At 45.5% G+C, this 16,484-nt stretch overlaps 1 protein-coding gene across 3 annotated transcripts in view; it reads right to left on the bottom strand.

Moving 5' to 3' along the window:
* Positions 1-4,282: 4,282 nt before the first annotated feature.
* LOC135978660 (centromere protein F-like) overlaps positions 4,283-16,484 on the bottom strand; it is a 35,794-nt gene continuing 23,592 nt past the window's right edge. For 2 of the 3 annotated variants that reach the window (XM_065579524.1, XM_065579525.1), the window contains 5 exons: positions 15,152-15,297; positions 12,130-12,211; positions 9,113-9,193; positions 7,718-7,911; positions 4,295-4,867 (listed from right to left, as the gene is read on the bottom strand). In XM_065579524.1, coding sequence (XP_065435596.1) covers positions 4,661-4,867; positions 7,718-7,911; positions 9,113-9,193; positions 12,130-12,211; positions 15,152-15,297 — 710 coding nt within the window. In that variant the 3' untranslated portion in view covers positions 4,295-4,660. Of the gene's footprint in view, positions 4,868-7,717; positions 7,912-9,112; positions 9,194-12,129; positions 12,212-15,151; positions 15,298-16,484 lie in introns of all 3 variants that reach the window. The other variant, XM_065579526.1, reaches the window with a different exon arrangement.

Raw genomic sequence — 16,484 nt, 5'->3', positions numbered from 1 at the left:
ACAGTGTACTTACGAGTGGGGTCAGCATACTTAAAGGGGCAATGTGCATATCTCTCTCCCTCTCCCACACACAGGGTGCGTGTCTCTGTTTGCCATGCTGTCTCCCCCCATTGGTGCTGCCTTGTAGAGTGTGAGGCTACATTAACAACATTTTAACCCTTGAAGGCTCAGCCAAAAGCTAGTTCATCATTTAGCAGTAAGGCATTCCCTGGGGAAATATCTCACTCGCTTCCACCCCCTCAACCAAGCTTCACAATCGTCATCGCTGTGTACAGTATTAAAGTGTTTGTTTAAAATATGGTGTGTGTGTGTATAGTTTTTCCTCTGGTGAAAAAAATTTCCCTGGAACCTAACCCCACCCATTTATATTAATTCTTATGGGGAAATTGGTTTTGCTTTCCAATGTTTCGCGTAAAGTCATATTTTTCAGGAACATAACTACAACGTTAAGCGAGGAATTACTGTACTGCAATGTTGTATGGTAGTGAAACATGGGTGCTGACAGAGGAGCAGCAACTGTTGTCATGGAGAGTGTGATGGAAAGAAGAATTCTGGGAATTTCAATCCACGACCGAGTCCCCAATGAAGAGATCAGACAGCAGAGTGGAGTGCTGAACGTCGTTGTTGAGAGCAGGCATAGTAAAATGCGATAGGCGGGCATATAGTGAGGCTCACTGACAATCGATGGACTAGCAGCTGCACTCGGCCAAACTCCAAAGAGATGGGAAGATGTTACCATGAAAAGACATGGCCGCACATGGAGAAGGAAGGCCATGATACAAGAAGAATGGAAGACGTGTTGTGATTGGTGCAATCGAGACGAGGGCTGAAGGACCAATCGATCAAGGTGATCAAGGTGAACTTCTAGTAATGAATAGTCTCAGAAATGTGTTTTGGAAATTTAATGAAACATCTATATACAGAAGGAATACTGCTAATGTAATATGTGGTTTGGTATTTAACTGCATTTCTATTAAATTTTATCTCAAACAAGTTTCTACAGAATTATTTACAGAACATTGTACAGCGATCAGCTATATTACCAACATGTTGTGAAATAAAAATGGATATGACCATTCTTTCAAGATAGCTTTCCTGACATAGTTCTCAGGAAATGTTTAACAACAAGACCTGTAAAAATGATTTAGTGTTCAAAGTATTATACAAATTATTTTGACAAAAAATAGTGAGCATATAGTTTTCATTCCTAGTCATGAAAACTATTTATCTTCCAAAGGTTATCTTGATCTGAAGTGATATAACTGCAGTGTAGAAGTTTCGTGCCGGGGCTCGACCCTCCTGGGCAGGAGTGGAGCCACACCGACTCACTACTGGTGGAACAAACAACCAGTTAGTTCAGGGCTCAGGCCCTCTGGTGCAGGGGCTGAGCAACCGTATAGAGTTAGGAAGCTCAGGCCCTTTGGTGCAGGGACTGAGTAACAATATAACAGCCAGTTGGGAGGCCCAGGCCCTGGATCAGGGCGGGGCACAAACAGTCACAGCTCAGGCTCTCTGGTGCAGGGGCTGAGCAAACAAGCAGCAAGTTCAGGTAGGGCCCAGGCCCTGGATCAGGGCGGGGAACAAACAGTCACAGCTCAGGCCCTTTCGTGCAGGGGCTGAGCAAACAATATCCCAGTTGGGGTAAGCGCAGGCTCCTACACCTCCTGCAGGGGGGGACGCAGGCCCACCCACTCCACTGCGTTCCAGCCCGGGGCCCTAGCAGCGGCTATCACCTCTGCTGGTCAGTGGGGTATCCTGCCCGAAACACGCCGGGCTCGGGCCAGTCCAGCAACATCGGTTCCTCTGGTTCGGGACTTGGGGGCAGGTCTGGCAGCTCCTCGGGGAAATCCGGCCACTGAGGCTCCGGCGGCTCCTCCGGGTAACAGCAGGGGTGGAGGGGCTCTGGGGGCTCCTCGCCTTCATAGTTGGCGTGGGGCAGGTCTGACTGCTCCTCCCAATGACGGGAGCGGACGGGCTCCAGCGGCTCCTCCTCGTAGTGGGCTCGGGGTAGCTCAAGCTAGTTAGGGCAACAGCCTCGGGCCTCGGAGGTCTCCCGGCCGCACGTCTGCTCCCTGCGGTGGCTAGGCCTCACTGAGCTCTGGCGGCCAGCTTTTACACTTCCTGTACCGCCCCTTGACTTTCGGGGGGCGGGAACAGGCGTCGGTGACTCCGCCCACTTGGGTGTCTGTAAGGGCTCTCCCTCTGCTGGGCAGGAGGGGAGCCACCCCGAGTCACTACATGCAGGCTAGTAACATAAGGGTCCTAAAGTCAATCCAACCCTAACCCTGTCCCTTGACCCATTAAGCCCCACCCCTTGACCCGTCAAACCCCGCCCACCTGTCAAAGGAAGTCCCGCCCCAGAGGGTATTACTTCCGGGGTCAAAGCAGCCACATGATTATAAGCAAGGTGCCTTCTGTGACCCCTGTAAGAACTCCTCCCACTTCCCTCTACCAATCACCATGGGTTTTGCCCTGATAGGACCTCCCAGAGAGGAGATTTGACCAGTCAGGGTGAGTCCTAGGGCGGGGTGACCTGTTCGGAAGTGGGTCGTGTTACCCCTCTAATAACTCCTCCCAACACCCTCTGCCAGTCAGAGTGCAGCACCATTACCCCAGAAGTCCCAGCTACGGGCAGAAGAGGCCGTCTCTTACCAAGGACACGTGTTTTAGAAATTGTGGAAAGGCTGCTGAGAGGAAAGGTGGACTCCTTTACCACCCCCGTGAGAACTTCGGACTTTGTTTTAGACCTGAGCACCTTTGGACGTGTGTGGAGAAAGCGCTACATCAGTGACAGTTCCAAGGAGGACCTTTTGACTCAACCGTTGATGGATACGTTGGAATCCAACCCCAAAACCCTTGTGAGGCACCCCGATGAGTGTGACGGCCTCTCATTGTTCAACCCCCTAGAGGTGGAAGGTGATCATGGCTTGGAGGAGTCACCGGCGGGCAAGGTGAACGGAAAAGACGTTGCTCAGGTAAATGAATGATTAAGAAGCGAAGGTCGAGGCAGGGCCGGCTCTAACTTTTTTGCCGCCCCAGGCAAAAAAGAAGAGCACCGCCCCGCCGTACCCCGCCCCGTGAGTGACGCACAGCTGAACCCGCCCCGACCAGCGCCGCCGAAATCCCCACACCCCCAGCAGCAGGCTGCCCGAAGCCCCACCCCCCGAGCAAGCCCCTGGCCCCCCAGCGCCGCACCGCCCGAAGCCCCGCCCCCTCCAAGTGCCGCGCCCCACCTCCGAGCGACGTGCCGTTCCAAGCCCCTGCCCCCCCTCTGACCGACGCGCCAAGCCCCCGCCCCTCCGAACGTCATGCTGCCCAAAGCCCCACCCCCGGAGAGCCACGCAAGCCCCCGCTCCCCCAGCGCTATGCCGCCCGAAGCCCTGCCCTTTCCGAGTGCCGTGCCAAGCCGCTGCCCCCCCCTCCGAGCGCTGTGCTGCCCGAAGCCCCACCCCCCGTGCGCCGCGCAAGCCCCCGTGCCCTCGGCGCCGCACCACCCGAAGCCCCGCCCCCTCCAAGCGCCGCGCCGCCTGAAGCCCCCGCACCTCTCCGAGCGACACGCCATGCCAAGACCCTGCTCCCCCTCTGAGCGCAGTGCCAAGCCCCCCGAGAGCCCCGCCACCAAACCAAAATAAATAAATAAATAAAAATCCTAGCGCCACCTCGCTGTAAGGTGCCGCCCCAAGCACGTGCTTGGTCGCCTGGTGCATGGAGCCGGCCCTGGGTCGAGGATGGAGTGTAATGGGGCTAGGAACCAGGGATTGCGTAAATTAACAAATTAAAGCCTTATGGGAGGTACCGTCACAGCATCGTCGAGCTGTTGAGAGATTTTCAGAAAAGCAACAGTGTAAGCACCCCACTGCTGCTTGTTAATTTACGCAATCCCTGGTTCCTTGCCCCATTATACCCCATCCTCGACCGTCGCTTCTTAATCATTCATTTACCTGAGCGACGTCTTTTCTGTTCAGCTTGTTAGCTGGTGACTCCCCTAAGCTATGATCGCCTTCCACCTCTAGAGGGTTGAACAATGAGAGGCCGTCACACTCATCGGGGTGCCTCACAAGGGTTTCGGGGTCGGATTCCAACGTATCCATCAACGGTTGAGTCAAAGGGTCCTCCTCGGGACTGTCACTGATGTAGCGCTTTCTCCACACAAGTCCAAAGGTGCTCGGGGCTAAAACAAAGTCTGAAGTTCTCACAGCGGTGGGAAAGGAGTCCATGTTTCCGCTCAGCAGCCTTTCCACAATTTCTAAAACACGTGTCCTTGGTAAGAGATGGCCTCCTCTGCCCGGAGCTGGGACATATGGGGTAATGGTGCTGCACTCTGACTGGCAGAGGGTGTTGGGAGGAGTTCTTAGAGGGGTCACACGACCCACATCCGGACAGGTCACCCCGCCCTAGGACTCACCCTGACTGGTCAAATCTCCTCTCAGGGTGGTCCTATCGGGGTAAAACCAATACCGAGGAGGAGTTCGTAGGCGGAGGGTCACATGACACACCTTGCTGCCGGTCATGTGGACGTCTTGACCCCGGAACTAACACCCCCTGGGGCGGGACTTCCTGTGACAGGTGGGTGAGGTTTAAGGGGTCAAGGGGCAGGGTAAAGGGGTCAAGAGGCAGGGTTAGGGTTTTATTGACGGTAGGGCCCTTATACTACTCAGGTTTACAGTATTATACAGTTTTGGCCTTCTTCATTTTGCTCAGGTGATGTTTGTGTGCTCAAGGAACATCTGCCTTTGTGAATGTTAATATTCTCCCTAGAGGTCTGAGCAACAGTTTTTGTGGGTTGTTCATTTATGCAAAGAGATCTTGAACTAGATTCCATGGGTTCAATAGCTGTTTCTGCTTCGCACTGTTGAGTATCATCTACCTGCAACACAACAAAAAATAGTCTTGTTAAGTACCAGCAGAAAGTGAGAGACGCATTCCAAGTAACCAAATACCATGAATTAGCAGACACCCGCTAAATGCAAGAATCTTCAGTGTTTATATTGATCACTTTGAAAATACAACAGTGCTGTGCAGAATGCTTTACAGCAACTACCTACTCCTCACCACGTTCAAGTTTTACAAATCGCAAGTCACATAATATAACAAGGTATAGGCAAAGCTAAGGAGTAGTACACAGTAATTCCTTGTCTAGTCTATTCTTGCTCAATCACTAATCTGCAGAACTGTATTTTGAGATATGTAATTTAAGTTTAATTACTGATATTTCATAATGAATTTGTAAATGTCCTATAGTTTATTCTGTAAATAGAATAACACTTGAAAAAGTTGTTTTCTCCTGAAGCATTTACACTGGCCTGCAGAGGATATCTTGTCCAGATGTTCTGCTGTTCAACACTAGCTCTGTAAAACTGTTAAAAAATTTCACAATATTTATACCTTTGGAGTTATCTCAAATTCCAGTCCCCACTGCTATTACAATCATCCTTGGCTCCCCTGCACTTCCCACCAAATGCTGACATGATTTTAGCATTAATTAGTTAAAACTTAAGTAGTTATAAATGTGTGCTTCACGACAATTGAAATCCCAAATGCCACAGCTTCTGATAGTGTAGGTAATTGGTCTCAATTCTCATCCCACTTACACTGATGTGGGTCCTGTGTGAGAGATGAGCATCAGGGCTTATCCTTCTAGCGCCGATATTTATCAAAATAAAAGCTGTTAAAATGTTGATGTCAAGTGGAAAAAGGGAAGACAGTCCTTACAGTTCCGTAATTGTAATAGTAGCTTGAGAAATCTACGGCTAAGTCTAAAAATAAATGATTTTTACCACTGAAAGCAGACACTGTGGAAGCATTCCTTTTTAGACCTAAGAGTTGTGGAGATAGTGTGCCACCTCTCTAATTGTTCCGTCACTCTAACAGTGTTTTTCTAGCAATGGGCAAAATCTCCGATTGTGGACATGCAGTTACCAGGGTCTGGTTGAGGTTATCACAATACAAGCATTAAGACAAAGTACAGTACCAAAACTTCTAAAGAATGAGATCAATTTTCATTCCAGTGTCCTCAATAATTAAAAGCAAAGGAAAAAAATCAGATCAAGTTTGCATAAGGACTGAGAAACGACTTCAGGGTCTGGCCCTAAAAAATGAAAACTCTGGGAACAGAATATCTCTTTAAACAATTTGTTGAAGCATGATTGTTTTTGTAGAGATTGTTACTTAAAGAATGATTTTATGTGTTGTTCACAGCAATGCAACAGCAAAAACAAAATTGTTACCAACATATATTACTGGCAAAGCTAGTAGGATCATTTATTATTAAGGTTACCTGTCTCCTCCCATTACAAGACCCTGTTTTCTGCTGCTTATAACTTTACAAACTTTAATTGCTTGGGCTGAAATTTTCCATGCTGTATGTCTGCCTCATGCTCTTTTTCTTCGGGGGTGGGGGACAGAGGCAGAATTTCAGCCAAAATGGCTAAGCTATTCCCAAGAGCAAGGCTAGGGAAATCTACATTTTTCTCATATTAAAATATTCTGGCAACTTTTCTTTGAAAAGCTCCATGTGTTGGAGCAGGAACTTGTCATTTGGCAGGGAGTGGCCTTTGTGTCAGAGAATGTGCTTTTTGCCATCCCCAGGAAAACTTGCCCAAATTTGGCCAAATTAGAAGCCTTTGAAAAAAAATCACAGTTCACAGACGCTCAGCAGAGAGAATTCTTATATTTTTAGCAGCTAAAATCCCTGAAGATTTCATCCTCGCTGCGTATACTTGGATCTCGCACAGCTCTTAGTGCTAACCAAACTGCGCATGAGCTATTCCCCACAGAGTGACTGCACATCTGCCATTTCCCCCACAGCTCCTGGATATGAAAACACAGCACTGAGCCATCCTCACAGAGCAACTGATATGCTCCAACCCAGGCCTACAGGGGTCAACGCCAGAGTTTCCCTGCAACGGTTCTTCCCAGCTGCTTTGGGCCAAGCACCAGAACTGAGACAGGAACCTTTCTTTCCTGTACTCCCAATGACCCCTCCAAGCTGGTGCACATGCCCGGTGGTGGAGGAAGATACTGGACTCAAATGCAGATGGGACAAAAGGCAAATGGGGGTGGGAGGGTGGGAGGGCAGACTGGGACAAGGAGTATGCCAAGATTGGGACTGGAACGGGGGTGAGGAGAGGGGGCCAAGGACAGGGAGCCAGTAGGCGAGGCTAGGGCTAGAAGACTATGAGAGAAGGCGGGGGTACGGGGAAAGGAATGTGTAGGAGACACTCAGAGAAGACACAGAGCTAAGAGGAGGAGGAGAAGAGAACTGGGGCTGGCTGAACAGAGAGATTGGGACAAGGAGCCTTCATTCCAGCATATCCGAACTTTTGAGTGCTTTTGTGTGTAATCCATCTATGCACGCACACACGCACCCCCTGCTCTAGGCAGCCAGGTCTTTCAAGAAATAATCAAATATTTGTGATGAGCATTAAAGTGGGAAGATTTACCTCATTTCTATTTACCAAGTTAATGAGCACTTGGCATGAGATCACAGATTTGATCACACCAACAATTTTAAGTTTACCATTATGCCCAGATCTTTGTTATATGCCATGCTTTATTGATTGTATTTACATTGATGACCTTGTCTTCACTATATTCATGGCAAATAGAAAGGAGATGTGAATAACACAGCATATCTTCAAACTCACTTGGAGAGATAAATACATGATGTGGATTGCCCATGCCCTGCACATTCAGATACATTTTTAAGATCAGTTACCTTTTGTGATTTGCTGCCACCAGCTGTCGGTTTACAGATCTCCCCAAGATTATCTGACCTGCCTTTTCGTAAAAGTTGGGAACCTGGTGACAATTTTTGGCTTTGGGCAGCAAGACGGGGACTGGTCCTTAGGTGAAAAGTTGTTCTGCACAAAATGTAAGGGTCGGTTTTCACAATAGGAATAGCAGGAAACCCTAAAAAATAAACAGCGTCTATTAACCAAGGTTGCTTAAATTACTTTATTGTTCTAATCAATCTGATCTTGCTCATTTCAAGATGGTGATGACAACTGGTAATAATTTAAGACAGTAAAATGGCATTTACTCACTGAATAAAATATAATGGGGGAATTATTAGGACTATCTTGCGTTCCTAGAATTTTATAGGTGAACTCAGGCAAGGGTGTGGATCTGTGCAACAGCAGCTTTACTAAAATGGCCAAAAGCGTTTTCCCCAAGAAAATGTTCTCTTTTTCCTTTAAAGGAACACCATTAACTGGAAAATCATTTCCATCTGAAAATGATGTCTCTTCTACTGTTCTAGGTGGAGCTGGCCGGAGGGCGACAATTCTGTTTTGCGACACCTTTCGAGGTTTCAAAATTTGTTTTTATTCTAGATTGGAATGAAAACATAAGCCTTTCAAATGCTTTCACAAAATGAAATTGAATCAAAAACATCAGGTTTTCAATTTGGGGGCCTTCCTCCTTGCAAGAGTCCACTTTGCACCTCAGAAACCTTCCCAGCAAAAACTTTGTCTGAATCAATACATCTCCGTGAAACATTTCGGCTTTGACAATGCAGCACATTTCAATGAAAAAACATTCAGTTAAAAATGTTTCAGCAAAAATTTCCCCCCTTCCTCTCAACCAGAAGAAAAAGGTGTTTTATACTGGGAATGGCTGGGCCTAGAATCCCTCTCTTTTTGCCAGAGGTCTTTTGCAAAGTTTTTGGAGGAGTCCCAAAGTCAACAACATGTATCTAGACTGATTTTCAAAACTACAACCTGATATTAGGATTCTGGATTTCAGAATTTTTGGCTGTTTTGCTTTTGTCATCAAATACTACAAAATTGTACAGATGGGAAGACATCACACAGACCAAAAACCAAAACCACTAGAAATTACATACATCTACAACAAAATATACTAGCCCCCTATAGCCTCAATTGTATACTAGGGCTTTTTTTTAAAGCACATGCGGCTAAACTCAGCTCTGACAAGCAGTTGAGTTAAATGGACTTATGCAACCTATACGAGGGCTGAATCTGGCCGATGATGTCCAAGTTTTTACAATGCTTCCAAGTCACGCATATGACAAGACGATTCTCTAGATAAGCGTGCGCGCACACACTCCCCACCAATGTGGTCTCTTCTCCTCTAAAGAAGTAACAATTACCTTTTTTCACCACCTCTGGGAGTCCGTCTAGCTCATACTCTGGCTCATTCTCATGTAGGGAGATGGCAACCTCATCAGCACCTGACCAAAGGAAAGAGTCATTACCTGTACAAATAACTTTAAGGAGACTCTGGAAAGATGAGTTTAGAATGCAATGATCTCAATCATTCATTTGTTAGTTAAGTACATAAGATGTGTGCTTGTGCAACCACAGTAAACTATACCAAATAAAACAAACCAGACATCACGTAAAGGTTACTTTACAGAAGAGATCTCTGTTGATACCATATTTACTGTCAGGGTGCCAGGTACCCCGATTCGTTGGAATCTGACCCTGGACACACAAAGCATGGGCAACATTAATTCTGGCATTTCCTAACATTTAAGTGCTTAACATTACCACCTTACCATTATTTTAACAATTTTTGGGTATATAATTGAATATAGCTCGTCTCAGAAATATGGATCTCTTTTTATACCGCTAGTGATTCTGCTTATTGGACACTCATGAATATTTGCTAGCCTAACTTACCCTAGCTAATGGCAGACAAGTTGTAGTATATTTTACACACTGTGGTGACCACTTTAAACTGTTGTCCTATTAGCTCTATACTTAGCCCCTGACAACTCTTGAAATGACTGAAGCTTGTGATCAATAAAACCCCAATGTATGTGTCTTAAAAAACATTTGTTAAAGTTAATAAACTCCAGCATTTCCTGGTCCCAGAAAGCTGCAACTAGTACCAGGCTGATGATAGTTAGAAAATGGAGGAACTGTCTGAAGCATGTTTCTTCAGATGCAAGTAATGGAAATTTCCAGAGGCAGGTATAAATCAGTATGGAGATAACGAGGTTAGTTCAATCAGAGAGGGTGAGGTGCTCTGCTAGCAGTTGAGGTGTGAACACCAAGGGAGGAGAAACTGCTTCTGTAGTTGGATAGCCATTCACAGTCTTTGTTTAATCTGATCTGTTGGTGTCAAATTTGCAAATGAACTGGAGCTCAGCAGTTTCTCTTTGGAGTCTGGTCCTGAAGTTTTTTGCTGTAAGATGGCTACCTTCACACCTGCGATTGTGTGGCCAGGGAGGTTGAAGTGTTCTCCTATAGATTTTTGTATATTGCCATTCCTGATGGCTGATTTGTGTCCATTTATCCTCTTGCGTAGTGACTGTCCAGTTTGGCCAATGTACATAGCAGAGGGGCACTGCTGGCACATGATGGCATATATAACATTGGTGGACGTGCAGGTGAATGAGCCGGTGATGTTGTAGCTGATCTGGTTAGGTCCTGTGATGGTGTTGCTGGTGTAGATATGTGGGCAGAGTTGGCATCGAGGTTTGTTGCATGGCTTGGTTCCTGAGTTAGAGTTGTTATGGTGCAGTGCGTGGTTGCTGGTGAGAATATGCCTAAGGTTGGCTGGTTGTCTGTGGGCGAGGACTGGCCTGCCTCCCAAGGTCTGTGAAAGTGAGGGATCATTGTCCAGGATGGATTGTAGATCACTGATGATCACTTCAACCTCCCTGGCCACACAATCGCAGGTGTAAAGGTAGCCATCTTACAGCAAAAAAACTTCAGGACCAGACTCCAAAGAGAAACTGCTGAGCTCCAGTTCATTTGCAAATTTGACACCATCAGATCAGGATTAAACAAAGACTGTGAATGGCTATCCAACAACAGAAGCAGTTTCTCCTCCCTTGGTGTTCACACCTCAACTGCTAGCAGAGCACCTCACCCTCCCTGATTGAACTAACCTCGTTATCTCCATACTGATTTATACCTGCCTCTGGAAATTTCCATTACTTGCATCTGAAGAAGTGAGGTTCTTACCCACGAAAGCTTATGCTCCCAATACTTCTGTTAGTCTTAAAGGTGCCACAGGACCCTCTGTTGCTTTTTACAGATTTAGACTAACACGGCTACCCCTCTGATACTTGTCTGAATCATAACACTTTAAGAGTTGCTCCTCTCTCCCTGTCTACAAGCCAGAAGGACACCAAAAGCTGTTTGGAAGGACATATGTATAAACTCTAAAAGATGTCAATTTCTCCATGGTGGATGCTGAACTATCAGCCATCTATACCCAGAATGTGAATTTTCTTTGTTGTGATGGCCAGCAACGGAAAGAACAGACACACTCCAACATTTTACACTCTCATGTCTCAAACAAAGCATTGTAAGAAGTTATACACACCACTCTAATGTTCTTTAAAAAATAGCCTCCCCTTCATCCTAAGGTCATTTTTGATTTCAAAACATAGGCATTGGAAATCTATATTCATAACATATAAGGAGACTCTGAAATTTGAGGAGACAGATCTTGGGCCAAATTCTCAGGTGGTGTGAATGGCAGAGCTTCAGAAACTATACTGATTTACACCAGCTGAGGATGTGGCGCCTCATCTGAATCAAACGTAATAATGCATGTTTTGAAAACATATTGTATAAATAAATGCATTAAGGTTAGAAACAGGATCATGATTAAGGCTATGTTTTAGTCTCGGGTATTTTTAGTAAAAGTCATGGAGAGGTCACGGGCAATAAACAAAAAGTCACGGCCCCATGACCTGTTCATGACTTTTACTAAAAATACTGGTGACTAAATCTTACCTACTGGGAAGGGGGACGCTCCTGAAGACTGCTGAGGAGTGGGGGAGAGAGAACAGGGTGACGCTGTTGCTGGGGGGATGCCCAGGATCCCACTGCCACTAGTCCCAGACTCCTGCTCCAGGGCAGTACCTGGGACCATGCCTAGTGCTGCCGGAGCAACGGCCAGTGCAGCTGGCTCCGGGGCTTCCCCAGCTGATGGGGTGGTCCTGGGATCAGCTGCACCAGCACTGCAAAATTCACAGAGGTCACAGAAACCGTGACTTCCATGAATGATTTGCAGCCTTACAATAACATTCTAGTAGAGCATTTCCTTCTTAAAACTACCCCATACTTGGCTTTTGCTCCTTTAATGGAGCACCATGTTCAGCAATTTGTTTCTGCAATTTTTTTTTTCCCTTCTCTAGCTGCTTACAGGATTTCATCCACGTCTTCGTCTCATTGCAAGCAAATCCATTTTGCTTTTTCAGTTGAATTCTAGACTTCAGATTGTCCAACTATAAAATAAAAAATTGTTTGTAGTTGCTAATAGGAAACTTCATTCTTCTGTATAAGCATTATACTCTCACTAATGGCATCTCACCTGTCATTAAAAGTTCAGTGCAACTAAAAAACCAGACAAAAGTTATAATATGCATTTGTATAATAGATTCACTTAGTAATATACAATTGAATTATAGCAGCTTCTAATTCCAACAGAGAAACATTAAAGTCATGTTTCTTGGAAAGCTACATGTGTGTAGATTTCCTTGATAGAGAAATAATAATCTAAATAGAATATTCAAAATAACCAAATGACAAAACCCAGCTGAAAAGCATGTGGTCCAGGCAGGTTTGTCCACCCTATGTGCATTGGAATGCCAAAATAAAGGGATGGTGGATATCTGGCAGCCTTATAAAACACACTTCAGGATAACGTAAATATCAAGCACAGTGCTCCATTAGCTGGGCATGGAGTGAGCACTGTAACTCAGTGCCTGCTTGCCACAATGCAGGCTCCACACTGTGCTACATGATTGCTTTTTCATGTGTTTATTTCTGAAGCGAGAGCACAGAACTACAGTCCGGCATTCACCGCAAATGGAAGAGAAAAAGACTGCAGGCTAGAAAATGAAGAGGGAATTGATAAGAAGAAATTCACCTAGATGGACAGGTTTAAAAACTAAAAACGCCTATCTAAATTATTAGCAAAAATAGTGCTGTCATAAGAAGAATCACTTAATTAATAATTTAGATGGAAATTCTGCATACATCAGAACTGATATGCTCTCACAAGTTGCGTGTGACATAATGAGGTAATAGAAGCAGTTTAAAGACAATTGGGGCACGTCTACAGTGGGAAGTTTCACAAGGTATTAATTAATGTGTTCATTAACATGATGTTACAACATGCAGTGTAGACACTGCATTGTTATGTTTAATATCACATCAGTCAGTTATGGTTAATCTTAGGGGCAGAGTGAAAAGACATGTTTAAACACGGTCTAATTTTGAAGTACAGACCCTGGCAAGTAAGGTATTGTTTCCTTTGCACCATAAGTGGAGGCATGGCGATGTCTCTCTCTGGTAGGACTACTGCTGCACTTAGGTTCCCCAAACTTTCAAATTTTCCTTACATTTTAGTTTAACATCTAGTTTTAACCGGAAATGATGATCTCAAAGGAGGAAAGCATGAGAAACTAGATAGTTTATTATTATTGAGGTTTTTTTCAAGACACTGGCTTCCGGTGATGGGAGAGTCATGTGGGTTTGGGATTTCTTTTTTGTGTGGTTGTGTACATGGGGTACTTCCCCCGATTGTTTACAGAAGTGAGGTAGCACGCTAATCACCCTGCTCTGGGCATTTCTCAACTAAGTAGGGGTACTGAGACAAATGCTGATTGTTGGAATAGCTTGCTAGATGGCCCCAGGCGCCTGAAAGGGTGTCTGTCTACATCCTTCCGAAGAGAATTAGTACCACTTGGGGGTTTTTACTCAGTAAAGCAGGAGCCATTTTGAACATGGGAAGGGATTTCTCCTTGATGCCTCTGTAATCCCCTGATGGTGCAGCTACATAAGGAATGGAATTCTTATGTGCCTCTGTTCTGGGCACACACTGTCTAAAGTGCTCTTTAATCCTTCAATGCTGAGCAAGCCTATGGAGAGGGGGAGGAGACTCCAAACTCCTTTCCCTGGTAAAGCCTGGGTCCTTCACCTGATAAACGGACAGGGACAATTCCCACTCCATTGTGACCTCAAATTTGGGCCCCCTTCCCTGGTTGAAAGAGGATCCCAGGTTGAAAAGCAGAGATGAACAATTTACATTACCCTGCCACCTGAGACAGGGCTTCACAGAAGTAACACATGTCTCTGCACACCCAGATGTACTCCAGGGTGGGAGGAGGCAGTGAGTCTGATACAGAGCACTCCAGGAGACCCGCATATAGGAGAAAACCCCAGCAAACACATCCTAAGGATGGGAAGGCAAGAGAAAAGATTTAAAGCCTGATGTTTATACTTCCTGCTCATTAATTATACATATTACTTCCTTACAAAGGGGACAATTCCATTTGTCTTTTTGGGACCCAGAGCATATGGAGTTTCCAAGTGTTATTCCTGAGCAGACTATGTGGAGTTCTCATCTCCTTGAGAATCCTCATGCTCCTTCTCACAATGGAGTCAGGGCTTCAAATGGGTGTGTTTATGTGCGCATGCAGGGCACTAGTGCGCTGGCCCAACAAAGCCCCATCCCCTCACACAGCAAGGGTTGGTGGCTTGTAGCAGCAAGACGTAGGTTACCCTCTAAGACCCCTAAAAAGCTGCCCACTGAACTACTTGGACTTAGCTTGATTTTGCTGGGCTTTTCTACCACAGCACTAGTGGTCAAAGGGAGTTATTGAGAAGTGCTGTGTTTGCGGATCCAGAGAACTTACTTGAGGAGAGAGAAAGAGGAGCAAGAAGTTGAAATGAAATCAATGTAGCAGAAAAATGAACAAAAATTCATGATAAAACAAAGTTGTTGGGAGAAACTGAACCGCCAACTTGTTCTGCTGGTGGACACAATTTCTGGTGGCCTGAGGTGAAGGATGGAGCTTAGTCCTGGAGCCTTCAGCAACAACACTGGTCCACCTCCCAGTTCTACGGGTGAGAGGAATCACCTCTTTGTTCCAAATGAGGAGAAAAGCTGGGCCACAGAACAGACAAAACGTGCACATTTTATCATGTTTTCAGGTGTCCCGCTAAAGACCTCCTGTATCTTTGATAGCCAGAAGTTTATAAGGTAACAGATTTAATGAGATTTCCATGCTACTAATGGAGAAGTTATAGCAAATGTTATATTAGAATAGAGACTAGATATTATAAAGGACACAAATAAATATTTTGGCTCTTAAAAGCTTAAGTATAAAATGCCTTATTAAACTATATGAAAAACTTATGTTTGTTTCTAGTAAGTCTACTTTTTCTTCTTCTAAAGCCTTCTTAAGGGTTCCATTTTCAAGCTGTAGCTCCTGGACTGAATCCTGGAGCAATTTATTGTTGTTTTTTAAATGCTGAAGCTCGGCTTCTTGTGCTTCCAGTTCTATTTTCTGAGACAAACTCTTATCTATAGTAATAAAAAAAATTAAGTGGTTAATTTGTGAAAGCAAACAATGTCAAATATGCAATATTAGCTTTTATGGGTAACACTATAAAATGGCAATATTGACAGTTTTCAATTTTTCACCTAGCAATAAATTTTCTTAGTATTTCAGAATATAATTACGTATGTGTTCTAAAACTGCCTTTATTCCCAAACCATGAAATTGTATAGCATTGCCAGAATTCAGTTTTGCAGAAAGAACATACTGCTAGTCAAATCGCTCTATGCTTCACAATTGTAACTCTGTTTCTACAGCCCATCTTCACTGAGGTCTGATGGCTTGTACTCTGAAACTCATGGTTGACAGGTAACAGTATCAATGGCTAGATAAAGAATTTTGGTGCCCTATTTGTCCATTTTCCTGTCTTCAAAATCCAGAATATATAAAAATGATCAAGGTGTTTGATGGACTGATGTATGGAGTAAAATTAAGAGAGACAGACAATACAAGAGATTTCCTGTATTGCAAAGAGAATTCTATTGAATAACACCAACTCATCAGTGATTGGGGAGGCAGCTACAGCTGGGCCACGCCCCCATCAGGCCACAGCTGGCCCTTATAAAAGGGCTGTGAGCCAAACACTCAGTCAATCTTTCTCTAGCTCTGAAGGGAGAGGGACCTAGCTGTTTGGGAAGCTAAGGGTACTGGAGTGAAGCAGGGCTAGGGAAAGGCCAGAGGAGCTGGGGAGCTCCAGGCTGACAACTCCCCAGGCTGCAGGGCCTTGTCCAAGGCCCAGAGTGGTACTGAGTTGTAGGGAAAGGCAGCAGGTCCAAAGTCCCCTGCCAATGATGAGTGGCCATTACAGACTGCAGTCGGCCCTAGTGAAACAGGGCTAGATGGTGACTGGCAGTAGCCACTGAGGCAAGGTGGAGGATAGCGGGGGGGGGGGGGGGGATTCCCCTGGGTGGGAATCCCCAGATAGTGGGTTACTGTTGTGAGCAGGACCCTTACAGGGGAGGACACCAGGGTCCGGGAGGGACATGGGGGCTAATGTCGAGCAGGATGGTGACCATCAGAGGGTGCTCTGGCTAGAAATGAGCTAAGTCCCTGGATGACCAGAAGGGGGCGCCGCAGGGGTGAGTCCCACACCATTACAAGGGGGAAAAGGTATAACTAGAGAGGATAATCAGAGACTTCTTAGAGAGGAAGA

Source organism: Chrysemys picta, unplaced genomic scaffold, assembly GCF_011386835.1.
Source record: "Chrysemys picta bellii isolate R12L10 unplaced genomic scaffold, ASM1138683v2 scaf370, whole genome shotgun sequence".
Lineage (NCBI taxonomy): Eukaryota > Metazoa > Chordata > Testudines > Emydidae > Chrysemys > Chrysemys picta.
This window is presented reverse-complemented; position numbering and strand designations above follow the sequence as displayed.